This window comes from Syngnathus typhle, linkage group LG2 (genome assembly GCF_033458585.1).
Source record: "Syngnathus typhle isolate RoL2023-S1 ecotype Sweden linkage group LG2, RoL_Styp_1.0, whole genome shotgun sequence".
NCBI classification, from domain to species: Eukaryota; Metazoa; Chordata; class Actinopteri; order Syngnathiformes; family Syngnathidae; genus Syngnathus; species Syngnathus typhle.
The window spans coordinates 3268602-3292986 of record NC_083739.1 but is presented as its reverse complement, the minus strand read 5'-3'; the positions used below and the strand labels follow the sequence as shown (position 1 = coordinate 3292986).

Below are 24385 nucleotides of genomic sequence, written 5' to 3'. Positions count from 1 at the left end.
GATCCTCTACGAAACCTACAAAGATGAGTCACGCTGCCTGAGAAAACCAGATCGATGAAAAGATTTGGTAGACAAGGATCCATCAAGAAAAAAATATTAAAAACTCGAGGAATCAAATTATTCAATTTACACGACACAAAATACTTTTGGGGGAGTGCCAAAAAATACACAATACATTTATTGATTTTAAAAGTAGTAATCAAGATGCTCAGATGAATTTGCCTTCTTTGTGATTGCTAAATTTCTAATCTTGTTAATATAGATGAGATGGAAAAACTACATCGCAAACATTTTCACAGCTTCTTCTCCTCAAACAGCTTCTCCCAAGCCGGCATGATGTACTTGTAGATTTTCTCAATCTGGAACACACACACATAGCATTTTTTTTTTACATTAGCATTTGCTGCCTCACACAGTAGCTCAAATTTGATTGGCATTATCAAAGTATTGATCGCTTAATTGACCTGCTCTGACTTTTTCACTCCGTATCTAAAAAGTGTCGCCTGGTGTTCACTGTTGTGGAACAAAATGTCAAAGGTCACTTCTTGTCCCATCATGTCATCAATAGCCCGCTTCACGACATTGTAGAAATCTCTGGCCGGGTAGCAACCGTCAAGCATGTTGTTCACCTAAACACCAAAAAGATTTTTTTCATTTGCATTTTTAAACCGCGTTCACAAACCACTTGGCGGTGCGTATCACCTTGTACTTCTTCCCCAGCAACTCAATCGGATCTAATTTCACTTCTGAACGTAGCGCTCGGCCATAAAGGGGGATCTTGGCGTCCGAATCTGTGAACGTATGAAATTCTTAAAAAAAGACCATTTGAAATTGAAAGACAAACGTACAGTGGACATAAGGCAACACACCCCTTTTCAAATCAAATATTTTTTGTGAGCTAAAAAAAATAATAAAGGTTAATCATTTTAAAACATTTTTTTTTTAAACTCCATTGTTTTTTAAAATGTTTTAGCACAATGGGGAATTCTAAGAATGCACCGGATTGACTAGTTTTGGTTGATTTTGGCAATTGAACAGGGGTGTGTACTTTTTCTATGCACTCTACCTCGAGATGTCAGGTGAGCCACGTAGCGGACGCCATCCCTCTCCCCATAGTAGATGGCAAAATGGGAGAAGTACCTGTTCCTCGGATACTCCACGATGTCTCCAGGGAACAGCTGGGCTGCGTCATGTTTCGCCAAAGACTGCACGGACGAGAGAGCAAAACATTTTGGTCGATGAAAGGATAGACGGTGAGGTTCATTACTCACCTGGCCCATGATTTAAAGCTGTCAGTGTCACTGGTCCTGGCTGAAGTGGCAATGCCCCAACATGGCAACAATAGCTAGGCCAACATTTGTTTATGTGGGTGTTCTGGGTGTTTCTCAGGGTCACCCATGGCTGAGTCCTCTTCACTGCATACAACCCGTGAAGCATCTGTTTCCTGCTCATGGGGTGAAAGAGGAACTCAACTCTTCTTCATTCATAGTAGATATATGTAGCTCGGCACAAAATCCAACGAGCATCTTATTCACTATTTTATTTGGGAGATGACATCAGAATGTTTCAAAAGTCAACAGTAATCCAGACATCAATGCTGCCAAAATTTCAAACTACCGTAATTTTCGGACTATAAATCGCACCGGAGTATAAGTCGCACCAGCCATAAAATGCCCAAAAAAGTATACATACCTGTACTCAGTACTCAGTATACTCATACTCAGTATAGTATACCTGAGTATAAGTCGCCCCCCCCCCCACCCAAACTATGGAAAAAACCGCGACTTATAGTCCGAAAATTACGGTAGAAACAATCGCACCAAAAATACTCAATTGAGAAGCAGTGCTAATTGATATCAACTTTACAGTCCTTAGTCTGTCAGTGCCAAGGCGTCAGAGTTGAGACGTTCCCTGAGATGGAGTGAGAGAAGTTAAGATTCATTGAAATCTAGTCTTAACCGGCAATTTTCAAAATCACCATCTCTGGAAAGCCGATATTAATCGCGCCCTTGGTTCTCCTGGTGTTCTTCGGCCCAGCCGAGGTCATGTTGGGCCCCCGGCCGGTCCCAGTTGTCCGCGCCATGTTTCCTCTGATGTCGTTTGTAATTGTCCAAATGTCCCGTGGTGTAGTCACACTCGGCGCAGGCGTACGGCTTCTCGCCGGTGTGTCGCAACATGTGTCTCTTCAAGTTCATGCTCTGGTTGCACGAGTAGCCGCAAATGTCACAGTGGAAAGGCTTGGCGCCCGAGTGGATGCGCTCGTGGCGCCGCAGGTTGGCCAGGTTGCCGCAGGCGTAGCTGCACGACGGGCATTGGTAGGGCTTCTCGCCCGTGTGCACGCGCAGGTGGCGCTTGAGGTTGTCCAGGTGGGAGGAAGTGTAGGAGCACTGCGGACAGCGGTGAGGTTTCTCCGCGGCGTGGATGTGGGCGTGGCGGGCCAGGTGGTGGGGGTAGTGCGATAGAAAGGGACACAGAGGGCAGCGGTAGGGCTGGTTGCCACCCTGGTGCGACTCCAGAGGCCCAAACTGACTTCTTGAACAATCAACGCCATCTTTGACCAGCGGGTCCAACGAGCAACGATGACACACCTAAAAACAAAAGAAGGGTTGAAACAATTGACTTTTTTTACGTTGACTTGTTGATGATTTCACTGGTCAACACATTTTTCAATTTATTTTTAAATCACAGATTGTAAGTAAACTTTTCTCAATGGATTTTTTTTTTGTGCTGATTCCAAATCTGCCCAGTTTTTTCTCAAGCATATAATAATAATAATAATAATAATAAAAATAATAATAAGAATAATAAAATGGAATACAGTGATATTGTATATTTATATTATATATATTTACTTATATTTTGTGATTAAGGCTCAGGTTCAACAACAGGTGGATCATTTTTCTGACACATCATAGCTATAAATTACAAGTCATGGTCGAATTTGAATTGTGGAAGCTTTCATCAGTCAAAGGAAAATAAATCTTAAAAACCTGATGCGTCAGAAAAAAAATGTTTTAAACACCAAAAATCATTTCAGACACAAAAACCCAGCTGATTAAAATGTGGTGTGTTTTTATCAAGATTTGTTTCTAAATGTGTATTTGAAATAATAATAATAATAATAATAATATAATAATAATAGAATAATAGAATAATAAAATAATAGAATAATAATAATAATAATAATAATACATTTTATTTATAAGGCACCTTTCAACGCACTCAAGGTCGCCGTACACACATAAAACCGCAAGCACAATTAAAAGAAAAAGAAAAGAGAACACACTTGCATATCGCTGTCCTCCATGTCGATGGCGTCCAGCGTGAGGCCGCACCGCCGGCAGCACAGCGGGAACAGCAGGACAGGCGACGAGCCGGCGGGCGAGCTCAGCCTGTCCTGCGCCTGCAGGTAAGCCGACTCCTGAGAAACTTGCCGCATCCGGTTGGAGACGGCTGGAACAAAGACGAGAAGGAATTGTCGGATGCGCTAACCGCTTTCCAATTCTGACAACAACGCCGGTGACCGTTTTCGACCTTTTTCGCTTTTCCCCTTGACTTTTCTCCCACTGGCTCTCGTCGTCGTCTCCTTCCCCCTCCTCGGCCGCCGATCCATCTCGTGCATGCGTTGGTGCCGGCGCAGGTTGCCGAGGGAACTGCAGGCGTGACTGCACTGATGGCAGCGGTACGGCTTTTCTCCCGTGTGCGTGCGCGCGTGGCGCTTCAGGTTGACGAGCTGCGTGGAAGCGTAGGGGCAAACGGGGCAGCGGTAGGGTTTCTCTCCGGCGTGGATGTGCATGTGCCGTTTCAGGTGATTGGAGTAACGGGACGTGAAGGTGCACAGTGAGCAGGAGTAGACTTTAGGAGGAAGCTCCCCAGTCGCGCCCATTTGACTTCTTTTCTTCCTGTCCGACGTAACGACCAAGGATCCGTCGGCCATCTTGGCGTCCGCCGCCTGCCTGGATTTGATGGAGGCCGCACCCTGGAAATCGCTTTCGCAGGTGAGACAGTAGAGGTCCGACTTAAGACCACAGTCTAGTCCTGCAGGGCGGTGAATAATTTGAAAGAAAAACATGTCAGTGAATAACTTTTTTTTTCGCAAGGGAAGAAGTGACGTTACCATGATCAAACGCTGCTCCCAGTGGCGTGTCACAAAGAAGTTGACCACAACCTTTACATGAGAGGAACTGTCCTGAAAGATCTTCCTCCACACATAGAGAAAATAGAGTCATATCTCACACTTGAACTCCGGGTTTTAACAATCCGTGTGACTGACCGGAATCGGCATCCAAAGGCAAAATTTCAGACTTGCCAAAGCCCAAGTCTCCACTCGGCCGGATGTCATCGTCCAGAAGCAGACAACCCGTGTTGCCTGCCACGCCGCCATCTTCCAACTCCACTGGGAACAAAACGTACGAGTATCAAAACAAGGTATCGGTACTCGCGACAGCGGCCGATAATCTTGTGGCCATTTTACGATCAGTCACTAGAAAGTTGAAATTAGAGCAATAGAAAATTGCCATTAAGCAAAATTTGGATATATGTGTCTGTGTTTAAAATGATCTGTCAGTTATTTGGAGGAAATTGTACGTATCAAAACGACTAGAAGTATCGGTACTTAGTATCGGTGATTACTCAATCATCGAATACTCGTCCTGCCATTGGTCTGCAAAAAAAAATATCGAACATCCCTATTCGAGACTCATGTTTATACAGATATGTGTGTTTGTACAGCTTGGCGGGGAGGTGACGGCGGATTGTGTCTCACTCAAGCTTAAAATGTATTTGTTGTGCGAGTGAAAGCTCAAGTGCATCTTTGATTGTGATGGTGTGACGCTGTCAAATTGTGAATTGCAGCAAAACTGGTAGTTCAGCCATAAAATGCCCAAAAAAGTGAAGAAAAAAACCCATATATATGTATATAAGTCGCTCCTGAGTATAAGTCGCCCCCCCCCCCCAAACTATGAAAAAAAAACCGCGATTTATAGTCCAAAAATTACGGTAGTCTGCATCTGTTACACTTATTCATGTGGGGGCTATGATGGTTTGCTTCTTGACCTGCTCACTGACTACAAAGAAAAAGTTCTGTTGCCATCTGGTGATATATTCATAAAACTGACTTGCCTTATCAGTATAATTTTGTGAAACGGGAAGTATGAGATAATGCAACGGAGAAAACCCAGTGAGGACGTGATAAGTGAAGAAGAGGACAAGTCAAAGGAGGAAACACTTTTTCAGCTTAGAGAAACATTCAGCCAAAGTTTCTTCTGCTAAAATAATCCAAATATTACATATAGCATGCAAGCAAAAAGAGCCAAAGTCAAATAGGAAGTGATGAAGAAAAAACAAAGGGGGGGGGGGGGGGGTTCAGGTACGGAAGTGGAAACAGGAAGAAGTGTGGAGGACAGACAACGTTCAGGTCAGGATGCGATAAGACACAAAGAGGAGGAAGAACAAGCTAAATCAACAAATAAGTTGGACCAGTCCGACCAGTTCCTGTTCCCTAAATAATACCGTTTACAATAAAATATTTAATTTTTCAATAAAGAGACAAGGACCGCTAAATCTTATTTAGTTTTCATGCTTGACAACGACACAAAAGAAGAAAAAAACTCACATTTAACGGGCTGCGGATTAGACTGTTTCCTCCGCGGCATTTTTGCCTCCTCGCCGCGGGGATCCTTTGCGGAAAATTCGGCTTGACAGGTAAACTACTCCGGCCAGGGCTTCGGCTCCGTTGGGTCGGACGGTCAATTCTCCTGCCTGGCTGCCCGCGAAGTGTGCGCCACCATCGTCATCATTGTCGTCACCTCCTTCCTTTTCCTCCAAAGGATCGACGAACAAATCATTGTCAGCAAGAACCGAGCTGTGCAAAAACACGTCACGAGCGTAACTACTTGTCACTCATCAACACAAGGTGCCAAATAAATATATCACTGAGCGCACTTGGGCTTGTTCTCTTAATACTTTCTCCAAAATAAACCATTTTGCTAAACACACACCACAAGTTCCATAAGTTGTCAATACTGAATGAAAAGTGACAAACCTGGAACAATGTTGCACTCTTGCTGCTCCAAAAGCGCGCACAAGCCGCGCAGTTGACCACCCGGTGCGATGACGTCAGAGAAAAGTGGCGTAGTGGATTGTGGGTCTTGTAGTCTGTGCGTCCTCATTTAGTAAACAATGGTACGGGTTGAATCGTTCCTGTTATTAAAAACACTTTTCTATCTTAAATGGACGGAAAGGTCAACAAACAACGATCAAATGTTGCCTTTGTCTTTTTAATAAGGAATTTTCTAGATGTATTGTGATGCTGGTATCCCCGCCTTGGCCACTGAGAGGCAGTATCATAATGCAAACAAAGGTAAAAGAACATTGGAAAGTGAATAGGCCTCTTCTCCATAATCGATCGTTTTCCATCTTTATCCTCTTTCCTTTCTTCATGGTTTCCTTCACTATCATCTCCAACTGGCTTTGCTTAACTCTTCCATGATCATTCTCCCCCCCCCTCCCCTTTTCACTCTGAAATAAAAACTTCCCTTTTCACTTCCATATTTTCCTCGCTGTCACTTTTACGATGATTGTTAGTCGATGTGTTTTCTCACACACTCCTTCATCCTCTTCCTCCGCCATTGCTCTCATTTCTGACCACGTATCCCAGCCTCATGCGTCATATATTTACAAACGTTTTGTAAGACTTTAATCTCTCGAATGTGATCTTGCTGCACTGACGCCAGCATTTAAGTCTCGAAGCAGAATTTGAGCTTTAAATCTTACATGGAACAACATGATGCCACCAATTATCCCACTGGAAAGAAACCTGATTGTTTACAAATAACGCTGAGAGAAACTCGGACGGAACGTAGTATTGGAAAGTGAGGGACGCTATCACAATCTAGATTATTACACCGATGTTCCACTAGGGGGTGCTACATATGAGCTTATCAGTGCAGTGGCGTCTTTAACAGTAGTGAATGAATTAAGCATGTCCTGTTTTGCATTGGAACCAATCTCATGACATCAAATCCTGCCCCGAATTCAAGTGCCATCTAAAGGGTGAGAATTTGGTGGCTGGGGAGGGGGGGGGCACCAAAGAAAGGTCTCTGTGTCCCTGTGCCCCCCGACCTTGTACAATTTTTTTTCCATTCCGCTGATGCCATGAGTCTATCACGGGATGACTTGATAAACCTTGATGGTGTACGGTATAGAAAGAGCACCCTTGTTAGGGAGCTATTTCACACTCATTACATGCTTGTTGCCATTCATTACGTCCAAAAGGGCAAAAAGTCACTCCACAAAGCAAAAACAGGACTAACGCAAACGTTGATGAATTCATTTTGTGACATCCTCACAAAAAGCTCCACATTCCAACCCAGAACGTTTTGTGCTTTCCTGGATGGGTGACATATCTGAAAATGATCCACTAGTTCTTTTTCCCTCGTTTATTCAAAGTCAAAGTCAAAGTCAGCTTTATTGTCAATCTCTCCACATGTCACAACACACAGAGACCGAAATGACGTTTTTCTCTATCCCACGGTGACGAGACACATAACACGATAGACATGCAAGTACGCGACACAATATAAAAACAAGAAGGCAAAAATTCAAACAATCAATAGTAAGAGTGATGAATACCGTTTTTTTCCGTGTATAGTGCGCAAAATTTAACTAATTTATTGTCCTAAAATCTGGGGTGCGCATTATACATGGGTAAAAAAAAAAAATATTTTTTTTATTTTTATTTTTTTTTTAAGTCCCAATGATCGTCACACACGCAGGGAGGCAATGGGTCCCATTTTTATAGTCTTTGGTATGGTCTTAACTAGGCTGGATGTAATTTTTTTTGTTGGCGTTGATTTCTCCGACTGCCCATAAACGCACCACCGCGCTCCGTGCGCGCACGGGACAGCAAACGAGCAGGTGATCGAGCAAGCGTCTGATACGAGAGCATTGCGGTCGCATGGAGCGCGTTTGTGACGTTGTGACGCTCACCCGCGTCTCGTCACGCCTCGCCTTGCCGCCGCCCGGCTTGTCGCGCTTGTCGCTCAATCACCCACGCTGTGACTGAAAGGAAGGCGGCGTTTAGTTTAAGACTCCTGCTATTAGCTCCCGTCGCCCGCCGTTCACCTGTCACTACATCTGAGAGTCGAATGCAGCGGAGACATTTTCTCTGCCGGCCGGCCGGACAACCATCGGCTGACTGTACCGTTGACAAACAAGCACAAGGTCAAGGTGACAAGCCAACGCAGCGCTCTGACGTGACGTTTGGGAGCCAGCTGGCACCTGGGATTTTAACTTGAGCAAAAAATGTCACTTTAGATAGAGCCAGGAACGTAAAAAAAATGTTTTTTCCCCCCAATGATTCAGGAGTGATCATGAAATATGGAGGACCACACAGTAAAGCCTTCATCTTTGCCAAGTTCCACATCTGTAGTGAAGCGTCTTCTTATTTCTCTTTCTCATCATGAAAATCGGGAGCACAATTATGATTTCTGAAGAGTTTTAGCGGAATACAAGACTGTGGCGGTCGCTAAGCAACCGGCGGACACAATGGCTTTGCTCAAGTGGGCAAACATCGGAGGGATGACTTGGTTCATGGAATAGTTTCAAACAAATGCACTCATTACAAGTTTGATGAAAAAAAATCTCATCGGTTACGCAAATGTGACGCTTTTGCTATAACGGTCTTTCTTTTTCTCTGTGTATTCATTACACGCTTTGCATCTTTGCCAAAAACACGATCTTCAAAATAAGAAGTTGAAAAAGGTTCCAGCTCATGAATCGACACGTTTTTTTGAAATGAGGAACCTCGGCAATATCAAACACAAGTGGAATCATCTTCTGTATCACAAAATGATAGTCTAGTCAATAAACTGACAGCAGAGGGAACAAGCTAAAGAGATGACGCATTGACAATCGAAAGAAAAGAAATATCAGCACTCCTGGATGGTGAACTGCAAAATATTCTTTGAGGTAAACACAACACCAGAGCAGGTCAAAATACTCCTTATTAAAAATAAAGAACCGAGCTGCCTAATATTGTTGGTTGTATCATGTTGTATGTCTTGGATATTGCGTGAAGAAACGAAACGGAACTGAACTGAACTAATGTCAGTGGATGACAAGGTCAGGGAAAGATGGCTGACCAACTTCACTTTGATTTCCAAGATGATAAACTTTTCAAGTCAAAAAATAAAATAAGCCGTCTGTCAGGTTAAATCTGAAAAAGCCACCATTTCACTAATTGTCGGCCTCTTGTTTTGTTACTTCCAAATGTGCTAAAATGTTTTAATAACAGATAAGAGCCACCTTTTCACTCATTGTTGGTCTGTCTTCTTTTTTGGTTCTTCGGAACATGCTAAAAGGTTTGAACGACCAACTCCACGATACAGTTTCCTTTCTAAGGCGGTAAACATTTCCAAGCGCAATCATTTGAAAAGCTCCTGCTTCACAAATTGTTGGCCTCTTGTTTTGTGTTAGAATAATTAGTTTTGCTGAAGCGCTGGTCGGCCTGAAACCGAAGGTCACATATCTTCGCTCAAGTCAACATATGTGCCGGCTAGCCTTGGGGAGTCCTTATACTCCCTTTCCTTGTCTTATCTTTGAGAGGCCCTCACAAGTTAGAAACAGAACATCTTTGTTCTTTGTTTCTTGTTAGTTCAAGAGAAGTCCTCTCTCTGTTAATTGTTTTGTCCGAGACAGTGTTTAGTTATCCCATATTTACTCAATGTTTGTTTAAGTAGACTTCATACAAGTTATCTCACATCGTTGTTGGAGTGTATGCACGAGAGAGACACGGCATCCAGTTTTGGAGATTGCAGCCAGGAACAAGGATGCCAACCATCTAAGAACAGACTCTGCATTCCTGGGGTCACTGATCGGCCAAGGCCATGCGGCCTCGCACCACACAACATTATTAGCTAGCTGAAACAGTGTTGCTACAGACACACTCTCCCCTCCCTTTAGTGTAGCAACGCCTCTTGTAACCAGGGCAACCCAATATAAAAAGAGGAGATGACGGTAGGGCAGGTCAGAATTGGTGGAGGACTGTGAACTGGGCCCTCTACCTAATTCTCCTCGCGAGCAAAAGAATACTGGTTGTCTTCTCCTCTTTGTTTCCAGCGTGTAAATAAATGTCTGATGGTATTTAGACCTGACATTTTATTTCTTCCAAATGTGCTAAAATGTTTTAATAACAGATAAGAGCCACCTTTTCACTCATTGTTGGTCTGTCTTCTTTTTTGGTTCTTCGGAACATGCTAAAAGGTTTGAATGACCATCTCCGATACAGTTTCGTTTCCAAGGCGGTAAACATTTCCAAGTGCAATCATTTGGAAAGCTCCTGCTTCACAAATTGCAGGCCTGTCGTTTTGTTTCTTCCAAATGCTAGGCTCAACCTTTCAGGCATGTCTCTATATTGTGTGTCACCGTCACAGCTACGCAATGTCTCAGTCGGACTGCTCGCTGGGTTTCGCATTGGCATCTGGCTCTGACAGTCCACTTCCTCTCTGGCTGCCACAGCCAACATCTTTGAGAGCAGCCATAAGATGATGTACCCAAGGTCCAGACATTGATATCTGTCCGTCTGTGCCCCAATTAAATTGACCAGAAATGCACGAGATCAGCTGCGCCAGTCTTTTGATGCGCTCTGAGCAGGTCGAAATTGAGACCGATTTTTGGTCCTCCATAGCTTTGCCACAATTCCCAGCTTTGGAGCAGTCTGCCAAATTAGAATACGCCATGTTGATGCACAGAGATCTCTGTATATTATACATGTCAATTCCAAAATTCTCAAAGCAACTTTACAATGCTCAAAAACACCCAAACGCTCGCTAACAGCTTGCTGGCTTGACAGTACAAATGACATGCACAGGAGCAGGTCACAGACTACTGATAAGGCAGAACTAATTGTTCTGTGAAGCTCGGCTTATACACAACACTGCCTTATAAGGCTTTGATGGTTTAAGCCTTAAAGGGGATTTGTCATGAGGTCCACTTTTCCCTTCCACATCCAAAATATCCATCCCTGATTTGTCATGTGATTGATACATGGTTAGAAACCTGAGTGCCTGGAGATTTGATGAATGCCCTTCATTTTAAGATACCATCATATCTGCAGGCTCAATGAGCATTTAAACGAGACACAAGAGGAATGGCCGCCGCCGCATTCATCTGACACGGCTGCTGCCATTTCGGCACCGCACAAGATGTCAGTGGGACAACTGATCTTTTGTTGTTGTTGTTTTTCTTCTTCTTCTTCTTCTTCCCAAGACATGGACTTGACAGAAGCACTGATTGGTTGAGACTAGGGGTGTAAATCGCGGGTTTTGTCATGATACGATATAATATCGATATAAAGAACTACGATACGATATTTGCCGATATCTTAAAGCCTGCTATATCGCGATATAGTGCTCTACGATCGATCTTTTTTTTAAAATAAAAAATATAGAACAATATCCTGATTTATAACAATTCATACGCAAAATCAACAAGGTACTGCAAACTCTTTATTTAGGAAATGACAAGAGTATTGTAGTATACAAATTGCTTACTTTAACATTGAACTTTGATGTGGTGTTTTTTCTTTAAATGTGCGGCGAGATTTGTGCTCCCTGAATATTTGATCAGCGCATGGCAGGATTTACAAACTGCACGTGTCTTGTCCGTTGAGCCAGCTTTTCTTTGGGACCCAAAGTGCTTCCAAACGAATGACTTGAAGCCTAAAGGGGAGGGAATTTCCTCGTCTTTTTGGACACTAGCCATAGCACCAGCCCAGGAGCCGCGTACTAGTTGTCGCCTCCCCTTTCACGTGCCTGCTCTGCTCACAACACTGCTCCCGGAAAGAGGAAGCAAGCAACAATGAACTGGATTTCAAAATAAAGTCGCCTCTAATGTCCGAGGTCAAACACGGCGATATAAATCGATGTTTACCTTTAGCATCGATGCCAATAAATCGTAGAGCATTATATCGATTAATCGATGTGTATCGATGTATTGTTACACCCCTAGTTGAGACTGCACGGGACGTCTTTGAAAAAGTCTCCCTGCCCAGTTCGAATTGATTCCCCGCAGGCTTACGCAGCATGCTAGTACCATGAACGAATGAAAAGGAAGAACAAGCGGCACTCTACTTTTTCAAAAGGTTCAAAGCTTGGCTGCAAGAAAGCAAAACCATTGTGTTCAAAAGGGCATTTTTCAAAGGAGCATTAACAACAGAATGACTGGCTGGCTGGCTGGCTGGCTGGCTGGCTGGCTGGCTTTTGAATGGTCATCCTTACAGGTTGAGGGCGACCGACCGACCGTCCAGCAAGCAGGTGGATTCAACCTGATAACAGCAACAGGCCAGATTAGAAGTTACTGCATGCTTGCTTGCTTGCTTGCATGCGCGACTTCCAAAAGTCACGGCTGTTAGCAAGGCAAACAGAAGATGTCCTAACTAGCAACCAGCAGACCTGAGGTGAAGTGTACGCTCTCTAGAAGTCGACTCTCTTTCCTTAACCTGCCGCTCCGTGCTTCTTCTTCACATCATATCGCACCGCACCACACCACCCGTGTGCGCAGTGCGCCTCAAAGCACCGTTGAGAGCGGCCGAGCTGTGGGGAAATGGACTCCGTCCGGAGGGTCAGTGGGCAAAGGAGACGAAGGGAGGGAGGGAGGGCTGGATGGGAAATCCTTCCAAGTCCTGTCTGGCCGGGCCCGGTGAGATTACTCGAGCGGTAATAGGATCGTCGGCCCTTTTCCCTAATAGAACACAGAAAGGCTGAGCTCGCACTCTGAAGAAAGAAAGAAAGAAAGAAAGAAAGAAAGAAAGAAAGAAAGAAAGAAAGAAAGAAAGAAAGAAAGAAAGAAAGAAAGAAAGAAAGAAAGAAAGAAAGAAAGAAAGAAAGAAAGAAAGAAAGAAAGAAAGAAAGAAAGAAAGAAAGAAAGAAAGAAAGAAAGAAAGAAAGAAAGAAAGAAAGAAAGAAAGAAAGAAAGAAAGAAAGAAAGAAAGAAAGAAAGAAAGAAAGAAAGAAAGAAAGAAAGAAAGAAGCTTGCTCTCTCCGTCAGTCCGTCCGTCCGTCCGTCCGTCCGCCAAGGGTTGCTATGGTGACTGCATTTCATCCTACAAACACAATATGGCCAAGCCGAGGGAGTAAAATGCTCTCAGGTCGGGCTCAAGGCCAACTGGAAATAAACTAATGACTGTCTGTGTGCGCTACGTTTGAATTTGAATTCAGCTAAGCAAAACAGAAATGTGTATCCAACAGTGGTTTGCCACTTACTAGGTCAAGGAACTAAATTTGGGCTCTTCAAAACGGACAGAATTAGAATCATAAAATGACAAGTTATTTGTTAAACCCCAAGTCAAAACCATTCTCTGGGGTTTTGTCAACACGATTTTTTTTTTTTTTTGGACTGATTGACAACTTTGATTCGGAACATTCAAATACACAAACAATAGCGAGCTTCCCCTTTGCTATCAGACAAAATCCCTCCATAAAACCAAATGAAATTGAGGAAGCAAAATAAAGTCAAAGTCAAAGTCAAAGTCAAAGTCAGCTTTATTGTCAATCTCTCCACGTCACAACACACAAAGAGACCGAAATTACGTTTTTCTCTATCCCACGGTGACGAGACACATAACACGATAGACATACAAGTACGCGACACAATATAAAAACAAGAAGGCAAAAAATTCAAACAATCAATAGTAAGAGTGATGAATAAATAATAAATAATCAGATAACACAATAAATAAGAGGAGCAAAGCGGAGCCAGCAAGCATAGCGCAAAAGTAAAAAACATCATAAACAAAAAGGCACAAACAATAAATAATAAGAGTAATAATAAATAATAAATAAACAGATAACACAACAAATAAGAGCCAGTGTGCATACAGACAGTTCAGACAGTAAAAGTACAAGACGCTACGCAGAACGGGGGAGCGAGTTCAGGATCCTAACAGCCTGGTGTACGAAGCTGTTTGAGAGTCTGGTGGTGCGGGAGCGCAGGCTTCTGTACCTCTTCCCAGAGGGCAGAAGCTCGAACAAAGAGTGAGCGGGGTGACTCACATCACTCACAATCGTGGTCGCCTTGCGGGTGAGATGGGAGGTGTAAATGTCCTTCAAGGAGGGGAGCGAAGCACCAGCAATCTTACCAGCCGTGTTCACTATGCGCTGCAGGGCCTTCAAGTTATAGTCAGTGCAGCCGCCACCCCAAACAGCAATACAGCTGGAGAGGACGCTCTCAATGGTGCCGCGGTAAAATGCAGTCATGACGGCCGGAGGAGCGCTCGCTCGCCTGAGTTTCCGCAGGAAGTACAGGCGGCGCTGGGCTTTCTTTGCCAGTGATGCGGTGTTGGTGGACCAGGAGAGATCCTCACTGATGTGCACCCCCAGGAACTTGGCGCTGCTCACTCTCTCCACCACAGCACCGTCGATGGTCAGCGGCAGGTGTTGGGTGTGACCCTTCCGGAAGTCCACAACAATCTCCTTGGTCTTGTCGACGTTCAGCAGGAGGTTGTTGTCCCTGCACCACGTGGTCAGAAGGTCAACCTCCAGCCTGTATTGAGTCTCGTCTCCCTTGGTGATGAGACCCACCAGAGTCGTGTCGTCAGCAAACTTCACGATACGGTTGTCGCTGTAGGTTGCAGTGCAGTCATGCGTCAGGAGGGTGAAGAGCAGCGGACTGAGCACGCAGCCTTGGGGGGCCCCCGTGCTCAGCGTGATGCTGGCGGAGATTTTGTCGCCAACACGTAAACACTGAGAAAAGAGAGAAAATGTACAACTATGTACAACTATGACTGAAGGCCAGAAAATACAGTCTCATTTTAGTATACCGTTTTTTTCCGTGTATAGTGCGCAAAATTTAACTAATTTATTGTCCTAAAATCTGGGGTGCGCATTATACATGGGTACAAAATAAAAAAATATATATATATTTTTTTTAAGTCCCAATGATCGTCACACACGTAGGGAGGCAATGGGTCCCATTTTTATACATAGTCTTTGGTATGGTCTTAACTAGGCTGGATGTAATTTTTTTTGTTGGCGTTGATTTCTCCGACTGCCCGTAAACGCACCACCGCGCTCCGTGCGCACACGGGACAGCAAACGAGCAGGTGATCGAGCAAGCCTTGTCTGATACGAGAGCATTGCGGTTGCATGGAGCGTGTTTGAAGTGAACAGCAGAGAAGAAAGGAACAAGATACACCTGTCACCATTTTAAGCTTGTCTGAGAAACAACTCTGTACACATCTACTAGCTGGTAGTAGATAGATAGATAGATTTATCTAAAGAGCAAATCTGCTAGTTACTAGCAGATTTGCTCTTTGGATAAATAGATACATGGACGGACGGACGGACAGACAAGCTAGCTCAAAAAAGATAAGCTAACTCGCTAGATCAAATAAAAAATGAATAAATGACTAGATGTGGCTCTCTTCCAACACACCTATTTGGAATGATGAGCTCATCAAATAACGAGCAACGTAAACAGGCAGAACATTGCTAGCGATAGCATCAAGGGAGCGGCTGATGGGGTGGAGGGCTGGCTACACTTGCTCGTCTTGTGTGCCGCCGACACCGCGCGTTTGATTCCCACCTTGTGAATGTGTGGGCGCGCGTGTGACAATGTCAAGTTCTGTCAATGTTTCACCCAGTTCTTGCTTCAACTTGAAAAAAGCCTGCTCTGAAGAATGCAAAGGGACAAGTCCAATCTTCATTTCGTTTTCCTTTCATTGGGTTCCAGTTTACATTCCATTTAGGTCCCAATGAAGGTTGTCATGTAGATTGTACTTCAGGTTGATAACCTTTAAACAAATAAACATGTGTCTCATTGTAATTCAAACAAAACCTACTTCAACTTTGAAACAAGTACTCAAATTTCCCATTTCAATTCATTTGACCGTTCCAATAGCTCAGGTTCCTCAACAATCGATACAAATGTCCATTTTCATACCAGTTGCGTGTTGACCGTGAGCGGAGTGACTTTTGGTTGCTTGTTCCAGTGCTCCCAAACATTGTTGATTGCTCTCCGTGCCATGCAGGCTGGCTACAGGAAGTATATAGATACGTAGGTAGGTAGATACGTAGGTAGGTAGGTAGGTAGGTAGGTAGTTTAGTTCCAGGGCTCATTGGCTTGGGCTCCTGCTTTTGGCTGACACTTTCCTCTTTCTCTGCCCCCTGCAGGTTAGGAGGTTTGGAGCTGATTGCAAGTTGCCTGTGGCTTGCACCTCTGACTTGACATGACAGACAAAAGAAAGAAAAGCAAGTGACGGCATCAAGTTCTTGCTAGCTGCTGGATGCCAAGTCACTGCTAGCTGGATACCGCTGAATGTCTTGTCTTGGAGTGAGCCATTTGGGAACTAAAATGTCGGTTCGTGTTGTTTTTTTAGCGTGCTAAAGTCAGGCCAGCGAACCGAGCGGGCCGGACACGGACCGCAGCTGGCGAGGGAGGCAGAGGAGAGCATCTGGCACGGTCACATCACTGGTTAGCGTACGCGACCTCAGGTCCACGCGGGGGAGAGAGGCGACTGGAATACGTTGCCCTCGCACATTTGACATTTGACACAAAATCCGTACGGCCGTAAGGCATCCATCCCTGGGAACATGTGGGAACAGATGAATTCTGCGAGCTGGAAGCTTGCTCTTTGATAGGCGTCCGCATATCCGTTAGCAGTGACATCGGGCAGAAGGTTATTATCCGTAAATGTCACTTTCGAATGAAGGAATGGTGTCGGCCGGTGGCTCCCCTTTCCTGGATAATGAGCCGAGTCAAGCTGATTGTATTCACGCTACGCTCATGTGTCCAAACATACAAGCCCCCCTTTGCCAGGATAGTTCGTTTCATCAGCCGACGAGAGCGCCGCTGGGCCTTGCCTTAGCAGCCTCCACTTTGTTTGGCCTAACGAGGGCCGCCGCGGCCGCGCGGCGCGGTCAAAAGCAAAGCCAAGTCTTGGCTGAGAGCAAAGTTGACTCACACTTTGGTAGCAATCACCTTTGACTGGTGAGGAGCTCCACACTCCGCAGAGGCAATTATGGGGGCAATTTTGAGCTGTTTAGCAAATTGATTTTGAACGCTCCCCCAGAGGCACATCCATTACTATTGGGTTAAATTTGAACAAAAATCCAATATGAATTTGCACCAAGCCGGGAGGAGTAACTCCGCCATATTAGGCTAATAGAGAAGAATAGTGTGGCGCCGAATGGCCCGCAATTACTTTGACATTTAGCCTGCCATGCGCTCGCTCAATTATTGGGAGCCTTTTTTCTTTTGCCACAGGCTCTGTTCACTTATGCATGCTGCTTTCTGCAAATGGCTGTAATCCATACAGGCTTGAAAGGACTCTGGCTGTGATGATGCGTGGCTTCATAATTGCCAGCTTGCATTTAAAATGAGCGACATTGGCCACTCAACATCTGCCGCTTGTCACATCCCACCTGATACATGAATGTGGGCTTCCGTTGTGTGCCTTGAGCTTTCTTTCTGCTTTACCACTAGACCAGTGGTCACCAAACTACGGCCCGCGGCCCGGATACGGCCCACGGGACCGTTTAATCCGGCCCGCCAACCCTGAATAAATTGTATTATTAAACATTTTTTGGGGTCATTTTGCCTGCAATGACTGCGTTTCCCCAGTAGATGGGGAAGCGCTCGCCTGCGCATTTACTACCGGAAGCCGTGTCAGAAAGCTCGGTGCACACTCACGAGTGCGTGTACACGGACATGGCGCACTTGCGCTCTATTTGAATCAGTCCCGAATTTAGAGCGTGGGCTGTGACGACAGCATTCTTGTAATTTGCGCGCTGAACTTTCAGATGCAGTTTTGCGCTAAAGCCACCCACAAACCTTCCCCTGGAATCCTTCCATTAAAATGAGTCGCCCAAGGAAAAGCAAGGTGGACACAGTGCCGAGCGTTTAAAAGAGAGTGGCCAATTTGGCTCGACGTACGCGACGTGACGTTCAGCCACATGAACGTCAACATCAACCCGTCACAGATTGAGGTAAACGGACCAACACCTCGGATCTCGCCTAAGAATTGCCACAACAAATGTTACTCCAGACTATGACGCACTAGCAAACTTTAACAGAAAAGACAGCGGTGTCTACAAGCCTACTGGAACCTACAGAAGGATTATAAGGATGGAACACAAGAACTGTAAGAGACTGCTCATGTGTCAGAGAGATTCTGCTCTGACAACTGAGCTGAACTTTTATCTGTTAAGATTGTGCATGGCACAACAGAAAGTTAATGTTCCATGGCTCTTTTTTCTATGAAGAACCCAGAGAGAGTTATTTCTTTCCTGTTTTTTCTGTGAAGAACTCAGAGAGGGTTATTTAGTTATTATTTATTTCATTAATAGTGTTATTATTTGTTTCCTGACTTTTTTCTGTAAAGAACCTGGAAAGGGTTATTAAATAACCGTTATTTGGTTATGTGTGGCTTTCTGGAAAACAATACATTTTTCAAGCTCCCCTACGATCGTCACACTTTTTCTGTTACAAACTGACACCGGCCCCCCATCAGAGAAGGGAAACGTTATGTGGCCCTCACAGGAAAAAGTTTGAGGACCCCTGCACTAGACGGTGGGAGTGAATTCATTAGGCCTTACAAGCAATTCATTACAAGCTGCAGCAAAATGAAGTGATTACCGTGCTTCTAATTGGCTGCTGCGCTGTAAAGGTCTACCGCATTATATTGTACGTACGAAGAGCGTTTCAGAGTTCTTTCATTGGAAGCAACTGGAAAGTAGGATTATTCCCAGCAGCGCCTTTCCGAATATGCCGGCAACGCCAAACGTTTAAATCTCAAATCCACTTTTGCCTTTCAAACCAATGAGAATGCCATCGATGGTGGAACGGATCGATGGCATTCTCATTCATAAGCCTAAGCCTAAGCCTCCCGGCAAAAATTGGGTGATGAGAAGGAGAAAAACAGCAGTCTATATAATTGATGTTGCTAGAATGGCGCTCTATATTAGTGTTGGTGTTCAAATACGCGTGACTTCAAGTATTTGAATGCCGCAAACCTATTAGCCTGTCTGTGAGCTTTTGCTTTATGTGCTCGCATTAAGCTAGCGGTAGGCAAAAGTTGTGTCTTCAACTCAAAATTTGGGTCACTCACAGGAACCACCTAACGATAGCGATGTTTTCCCCATGATTTTAACGCAGCTGCTGAAATCTTGTATGTGAACGTAGGTGTAAGGCGGCAAGTTGAGCTGCAGCGGGTGTCGCAACAAAGCTTTTAACGTGTGACAGGTAATGACACGTCAGTCCTTTTACAGTAATTCAAATGAAGGAAAGTACCTTCGCGACGCCTTTGCGATCTCATCTGTGGTCGGCACAAATGGACTGCCTGCCAAAGAGCCTTTGGCACTTCTGACGCGGCCACATGGGAACCATGGTGTCAGGTTACCCCACCTGAATCTGAGGTCAAGCTCCTCCGCTCTGATTAGCGTCAACATTCAGTTGAAGCCGCTCGGATACCTTGTGTGCTTCTGGTCTGGTCTGATAATGATGTGTTTCATCACCACAGAGGTAAAAGAAAGGTGATGTCGTTTTTTTTTGTTTTTTTTTTATGTCAGTCTAGCGTGGACCAGAATCCAATCTTAAGTGCACGCTTGCTTTTACGCATAAGGCTCACGAATTCAGGAAAAGAAAAAAAAAAAAGGGGTATAATTTCGAGATAAAAAGGAGTAATTTTATGAGAAGGCTTTGATTGTTGGTTATGGAGGAAAAAAGGCGATATACTAACAATACTACTATTATGTACTATATACTAAGTATTTTTCAGAGAGAATTACATGAGCAATTTGCTGCCTGTCTAAAATTGCGCACTAAACAAATGTTTCCCGCTCACTGCATCAAAAGCAGTTTGGAATTGAAATTGTAGTTGATGGCACTCAAACGTGTGAAGTGAAAAGCACGCCGCATTAAAATCTTCATTTCATTTCACCTTGCACGCACAATTCTCTTGGTTTTCTCATCCTGGAGTGGAGGATGGATTTCAATGCAACACAGCTTCCATTTGAAATAATGCTGGCTTGGAAATGACCCTGACGGAAAAAAGCACTTTGCCCTCTATTGGGAAAGACAAAAAAGCCCACCCAATTGTCCATTGAAGGGCAAAAAAAAAAAATCGATGTTTGTGTAAGAATGTGATTTCACCGACAGTTTGTCACAACGGCCGGCCGGGATAATGACAAGGACTGCCGTCCGTGCGTCCGTGCGTCCGTGCGTGCATGCGTGCGTGTCGCCCGCCCGCCCGCCGCTTGCCCGTCGACGTCCTTGAAGCAACGAAGAGAAAGCCACATCGGGAACCAGGGCCTCTTCTACCAGGACATGTTTATTTACATATGACACAAGTGTTGCACATGTACATACAGAGAGTCATCGATATTCCCACGTCCTGCCTGCACAAAGCACATTCCGCGAGGGGTTAGGGTTGAAGGTCCAAACGGGCGCAAAGAAATTTGGGGCACGAAGACGACGCGCACTGTACACTGAGATCACACGCACCCGTTTGGACGGAGGAGTGTCGTACGGATACAGTTTGGGGGAATTCGTCTGTCCTTGCTGTGTTTGGTGCTCTACTTTAATATCCGTTTTTTCCACGCTTTGCATGCCTTTATTGTCTATCTTTGTAGTCATAGCCATTTCACATTGTTCACGTGCAGCATTGTGGCAAGCGAGAGGATCGACTCGTGACGTGAATCCTTCATGGCAAATGTCTGTGTGTTGCTGAATATACTCTGCTGTGCGTTGCATTGGATTAGCAGGTGGTTCTACAAACACATGACTCAGTTCAGTCTTTGAGAGACCCTCCTCTCCTTCATAAACAGCAGCCTCTGCTTCGGCAACTGCAACAGCTTTTTGACTACTCAAAACATGTAAACTAGCCTCAAGTTCAGTTTTCTGTTTCATTATGGCTGCTTCTTTTAATGAATACTCCAGCTGTGCTCGTGCAGCAACTGCTTGTGCACGTGCTTTTAGCGCTGCAGAACTTACGGATGAACGTTTGGATGTATGCGAGCGTGAAGACTTCATCTTTGTGTCTGTGTAGCTTGCGTTACCCTTGTTCTCCGTGCTGTCCACATCGTCTGTGTTGTGCACTTGTCCTGGTTCTGTAGGGTCTGGCATTAGATCTTCTTCTGGTAGACCTGGGTGATACCGCTTTCCTGATGGTAGGCTCATGGTTATCTTGCTGGATGTAGCTCCTCGTGGTTGTGCCCGCCGCGCTAGTGTCCTTTTACTGTGCTGTCCTCACTCTGAAGCATCGAGTTTTTCACCAGCTAGACAGCGAGTTAACGACGCTCCAAATAATCAGACTTGGTTTCTTTTAGCTGATTTATTTGTAGAATGGCCTCAAAACATTGCCCTGTTAAGACCGTCGTAAAACTAGGAAAATATACAAGTAAAATTGTGCGTTAGCTCAACACATACAAGCTACATCACATTTACGGTGAATAGGTTTGCATTAAACATCACATGTAACCAAAATAAAATATTGTTTCAAAATTCGAATAATACTCACGGACAAATCTTGTCCAAGGCACAACATAAAAGCTTTAAACATCTGCTTTTAACAGATGCACACGAGTCGACATTGCTTGCTGCCATTCGGTATTTGCTCCACAAGTGCATAAATCAACGAGTCACATTCATGGGAGGTCATGATCATCTCACACAGCATCAAATGAAAAATACAGCAGAAAAATAAAATAAAATCGGAGTTGCCAAAGACAAAGTTGACAAAGCTCGACATGGTATGTCAGAAAGGTTCTAGGGCTGGTGTCACAAAAGAAACCAAATGGTCCTTCTGTGGAGCTCAGGCGATCAAGCAGCACCTCCACAAAGAGATCCTGTAGCAAATGTTGTGCTTTCAACTCGCACCTGCTCTCAATACCCTGAGCATCTGACACTTCCTGCCAGAGAACATCATTGCCGTCCGTGCTGGAGCAACGTTCTCGAGCACTCATGATTTTGCCCCTCCTTCCCTAGCTCAAGGAGATCCGAAGGCATCACAGCGTGGACTGAAAAAGTGTGTTGAAAGATATGGATTGCGCCGCCGGTCCTGGAATCTTTCTGACAGACCTGTTATGTCAGCATCAGTAGTCATCCCACCACTCATACTAATGTTCTCTTCAGTGTTTACTACATTTCCCAGCGCATATAAACATTCATGTCTCAACAAATAGAATGACCTCCTCAATTCAGATGAACGCGATTGCTGCACATTTGACAAAACAATCAAAAGTTGGACGAGCACTAAGCCTTGGACCAAATACAACATGACAAAAGAAGAATCTGCCTTTTGCGAAAGAAAAAAAAAGTCACATCTTTTATAGTGTTTTTACATAAAAGCTCTGCAAAATATTTTTTTCTTCTTCTTGTACAACACGTGACAATGTCAGCGAGCAAAAGGAGAAAGGGGGGGGGGGGGGGGACTTTGAGGAGACATCAAAGGCACAGAGCGCATAGAGATCAAGGTAAATGTTGACGATTGGTCGGTTGGTTCCCTCCGACAAAGCGCTCGGTCGGATCGATCAAAACGTTCACAGTTCAAGCTCACAGGAGGAGACCGAAATAGCAAAAACATCCATTGCGTGATGACAGATGACAACAGTGGCAACAATACTCAGCGTCAATACTTTAGAAAAAGACTTTTGAAAACAACTCAACCCACATATACTACTTGCCACGACATCATTCTTTTTTGTCTTTTTTATTTGACGAGTCCCTTTTTGTTTGTTCTCTGGCAACACAGAATGAAACGATTCTTTCCCCCTGTTCTGTAGAAAATAGTTTGTCCATACTGAAGCTTGCCCAAATGTTGGAATAATTTAAGTAAAGCCTTGTCATTTACGAGTTTATGGCTTTCCTTTTCATCTAGGTCCTTTCTCTTTAGTGACAGGGATTCCTTTTGATCCCTGTCAGCCATATGTATCCTTCCTGTCCTTATGTTATCTGTGTGTTTTTGTTTCTGTAAGAGGCCTTCACTAACAATGAGCAGATCTTATTTGCATAGGCGAAATGTTCTTATTTGGTTGAAAGAAACTTCATTCCTTTTAGTTAACTGTAGGTTTGGTTCATAGATGGTTACAAGTTATCCCATATTCACTCAATGTTTGTTAAAGTGTTTAGGACAAGTCACTCATTCTTATTGCGTGTTAATTTACTAAGTAGATAAAGTCTAGCCAAGGTTTAGTTGCATTGTTCCACAGGAAAGCGGCAATTGAAGTTATCTGATCTCACTCGCGGACTACTCGGCCAACAACTGGAGAAGAACAGATGGACAAACTCTGCGGGGGTCACGGGCCGACAATGAAGTGCTAATTCACACCACACTACATTCTTTTGCTAATCAGCGTTGCTACAGGCACAATCTCCCCTCCCTTTAGTGTAGCAACGCCTCTGTAACCAGGGAAACCAAAACATTAAATAGAGGAGCACGTGGAGGGAGAACTCAGAATTGATGGAGATTGTAACCGAGTTTCCTCTCTCTATCGTTCTCCTCGCGAGTAAACCTGTTCTGGTTCTTTTCTCCTCTTCCTTCCAGCGTGTGGTTAAATGTCTGATGGTATTTAGACCTGACACCAATCACGCCAGGGAAACTAAGAAGGTTGACATCATCGGCGTATCGTTGAGCTTCTCTTGCTAGAATGGCCCGCAAGCGTGATGATGCTGAGCGAGAGAGAGCTCAGCGGGGGAGCAATGACTCAACTGTGAATACTTTTGAAATGAAAAGGGGGGGGGGGGGGGGGTCAAATAAAAGCATCATAACCGGACACAACAAAACAAGAAATATACAATCATTTTTCCTTCCATCGCAGTATGTTTGTTAGGGTTTTGGTCTGGTGATCCGAATTTTCTTGCGGGAAAGCTGCCGCCGCCGCCGGCCCCCCTCCCCATCCCTTCTATGCTTTGTTGTCGTCCGGTTGGCGTAGATGCGGCGGTCGCCCTGCAGTTTGATTTCAATAGTATCCTTGAGAGACTCTTTGCCAATTTCTTCCTTCATCGTCAGTTTCCTGCAATTTTCAGAGCACAGCGTGCATGTGAGAGAGAGAGAGAGAGAGAGAGAGAGAGAGAGAGAGAGAGAGAGAGAGAGAGAGAGAGAGAGAGAGAGAGAGAGAGAGAAAGAGAGAGAGAGAGAGAGAAAGAGAGAGAGAGCGAGAGAGCGAGAGAGAGATATGATCGGAGCAGGCAAGGAGGATGTCCATGAGACGTGGGTCACAGAACGGAAGGACTCGAATGAAAAGGCAGCAGTGATGGAAGCTTGCGAGAAATGTTTGCATTCATTCTTTGGACGGACGGAGCTGTCAGTCATCATGGCCATCACGTGCGAATGCGGAGCTAGCCTGAACCTTTCGCTAGCTTTCCCAAGCCCAACGCTTCAATGAAGGTC

The 24385-nt window shown here is 44.6% G+C and overlaps 2 protein-coding genes and 1 pseudogene across 5 annotated transcripts; all 3 read right to left on the bottom strand.

The window, feature by feature from the left end:
- Positions 1-144: 144 nt before the first annotated feature.
- Positions 145-1418, bottom strand: plaat1l (phospholipase A and acyltransferase 1-like). Its single transcript, XM_061298739.1, has 5 exons — positions 1272-1418; positions 1067-1205; positions 703-791; positions 465-629; positions 145-359 (listed from the first exon to the last, which is right to left on the bottom strand). The coding sequence occupies exons 1-5, from the start codon at positions 1278-1280 to the stop codon at positions 294-296; spliced, it is 468 nt and encodes a 155-aa protein (XP_061154723.1). The 5' UTR covers positions 1281-1418; the 3' UTR covers positions 145-293.
- Positions 1419-1525: 107 nt separating this feature from the next.
- On the bottom strand, positions 1526-6196 carry LOC133167769 (zinc finger protein 513-like). 4 transcript variants are annotated; one of them, XM_061298702.1, is made up of 7 exons: positions 6044-6196; positions 5615-5863; positions 4274-4396; positions 4118-4198; positions 3535-4038; positions 3287-3453; positions 1526-2588 (listed from the first exon to the last, which is right to left on the bottom strand). In XM_061298702.1, exons 2-7 carry the CDS (start codon positions 5652-5654, stop codon positions 1998-2000), a joined length of 1506 nt encoding a protein of 501 aa, XP_061154686.1. In that variant the 5' UTR covers positions 5655-5863; positions 6044-6196; the 3' UTR covers positions 1526-1997. The 4 variants fall into 4 exon arrangements, with proteins under 4 accessions (XP_061154686.1, XP_061154694.1, XP_061154702.1 ...); XM_061298710.1 differs by having other exon boundaries at positions 5615-5820; positions 6044-6149; XM_061298718.1 differs by lacking the exon at positions 6044-6196 and having other exon boundaries at positions 5615-6027.
- Positions 6197-21313: 15117 nt separating this feature from the next.
- The window catches only part of LOC133145586 (neural cell adhesion molecule 2-like), a 29336-nt pseudogene continuing 26264 nt past the window's right edge, over positions 21314-24385 (bottom strand).

Bases quoted from the DNA above. Each gene is read 5' to 3' on its own strand.
- plaat1l (XM_061298739.1), bottom strand. The intron at 792-1,066 runs GTAGAGTGCATA...ATACGTTCACAG, and splicing joins GGCTCACCTGACATCTCGAG to ATTCGGACGCCAAGATCCCC. The intron at 630-702 runs GTGATACGCACC...TTTGGTGTTTAG, and splicing joins TGCTGGGGAAGAAGTACAAG to GTGAACAACATGCTTGACGG.
- LOC133167769 (XM_061298702.1), bottom strand. From the start codon at position 5,654: ATGCCGCGGAGGAAACAGTCTAATCCGCAGCCCGTTAAAT. The intron at 4,397-5,614 runs GTGAGTTTTTTT...TTTTGTTCCCAG, and splicing joins TAATCCGCAGCCCGTTAAAT to TGGAGTTGGAAGATGGCGGC. The intron at 2,589-3,286 runs GTGTGTTCTCTT...TTTTGTTTTTAG, and splicing joins TGGAGGACAGCGATATGCAA to GTGTGTCATCGTTGCTCGTT.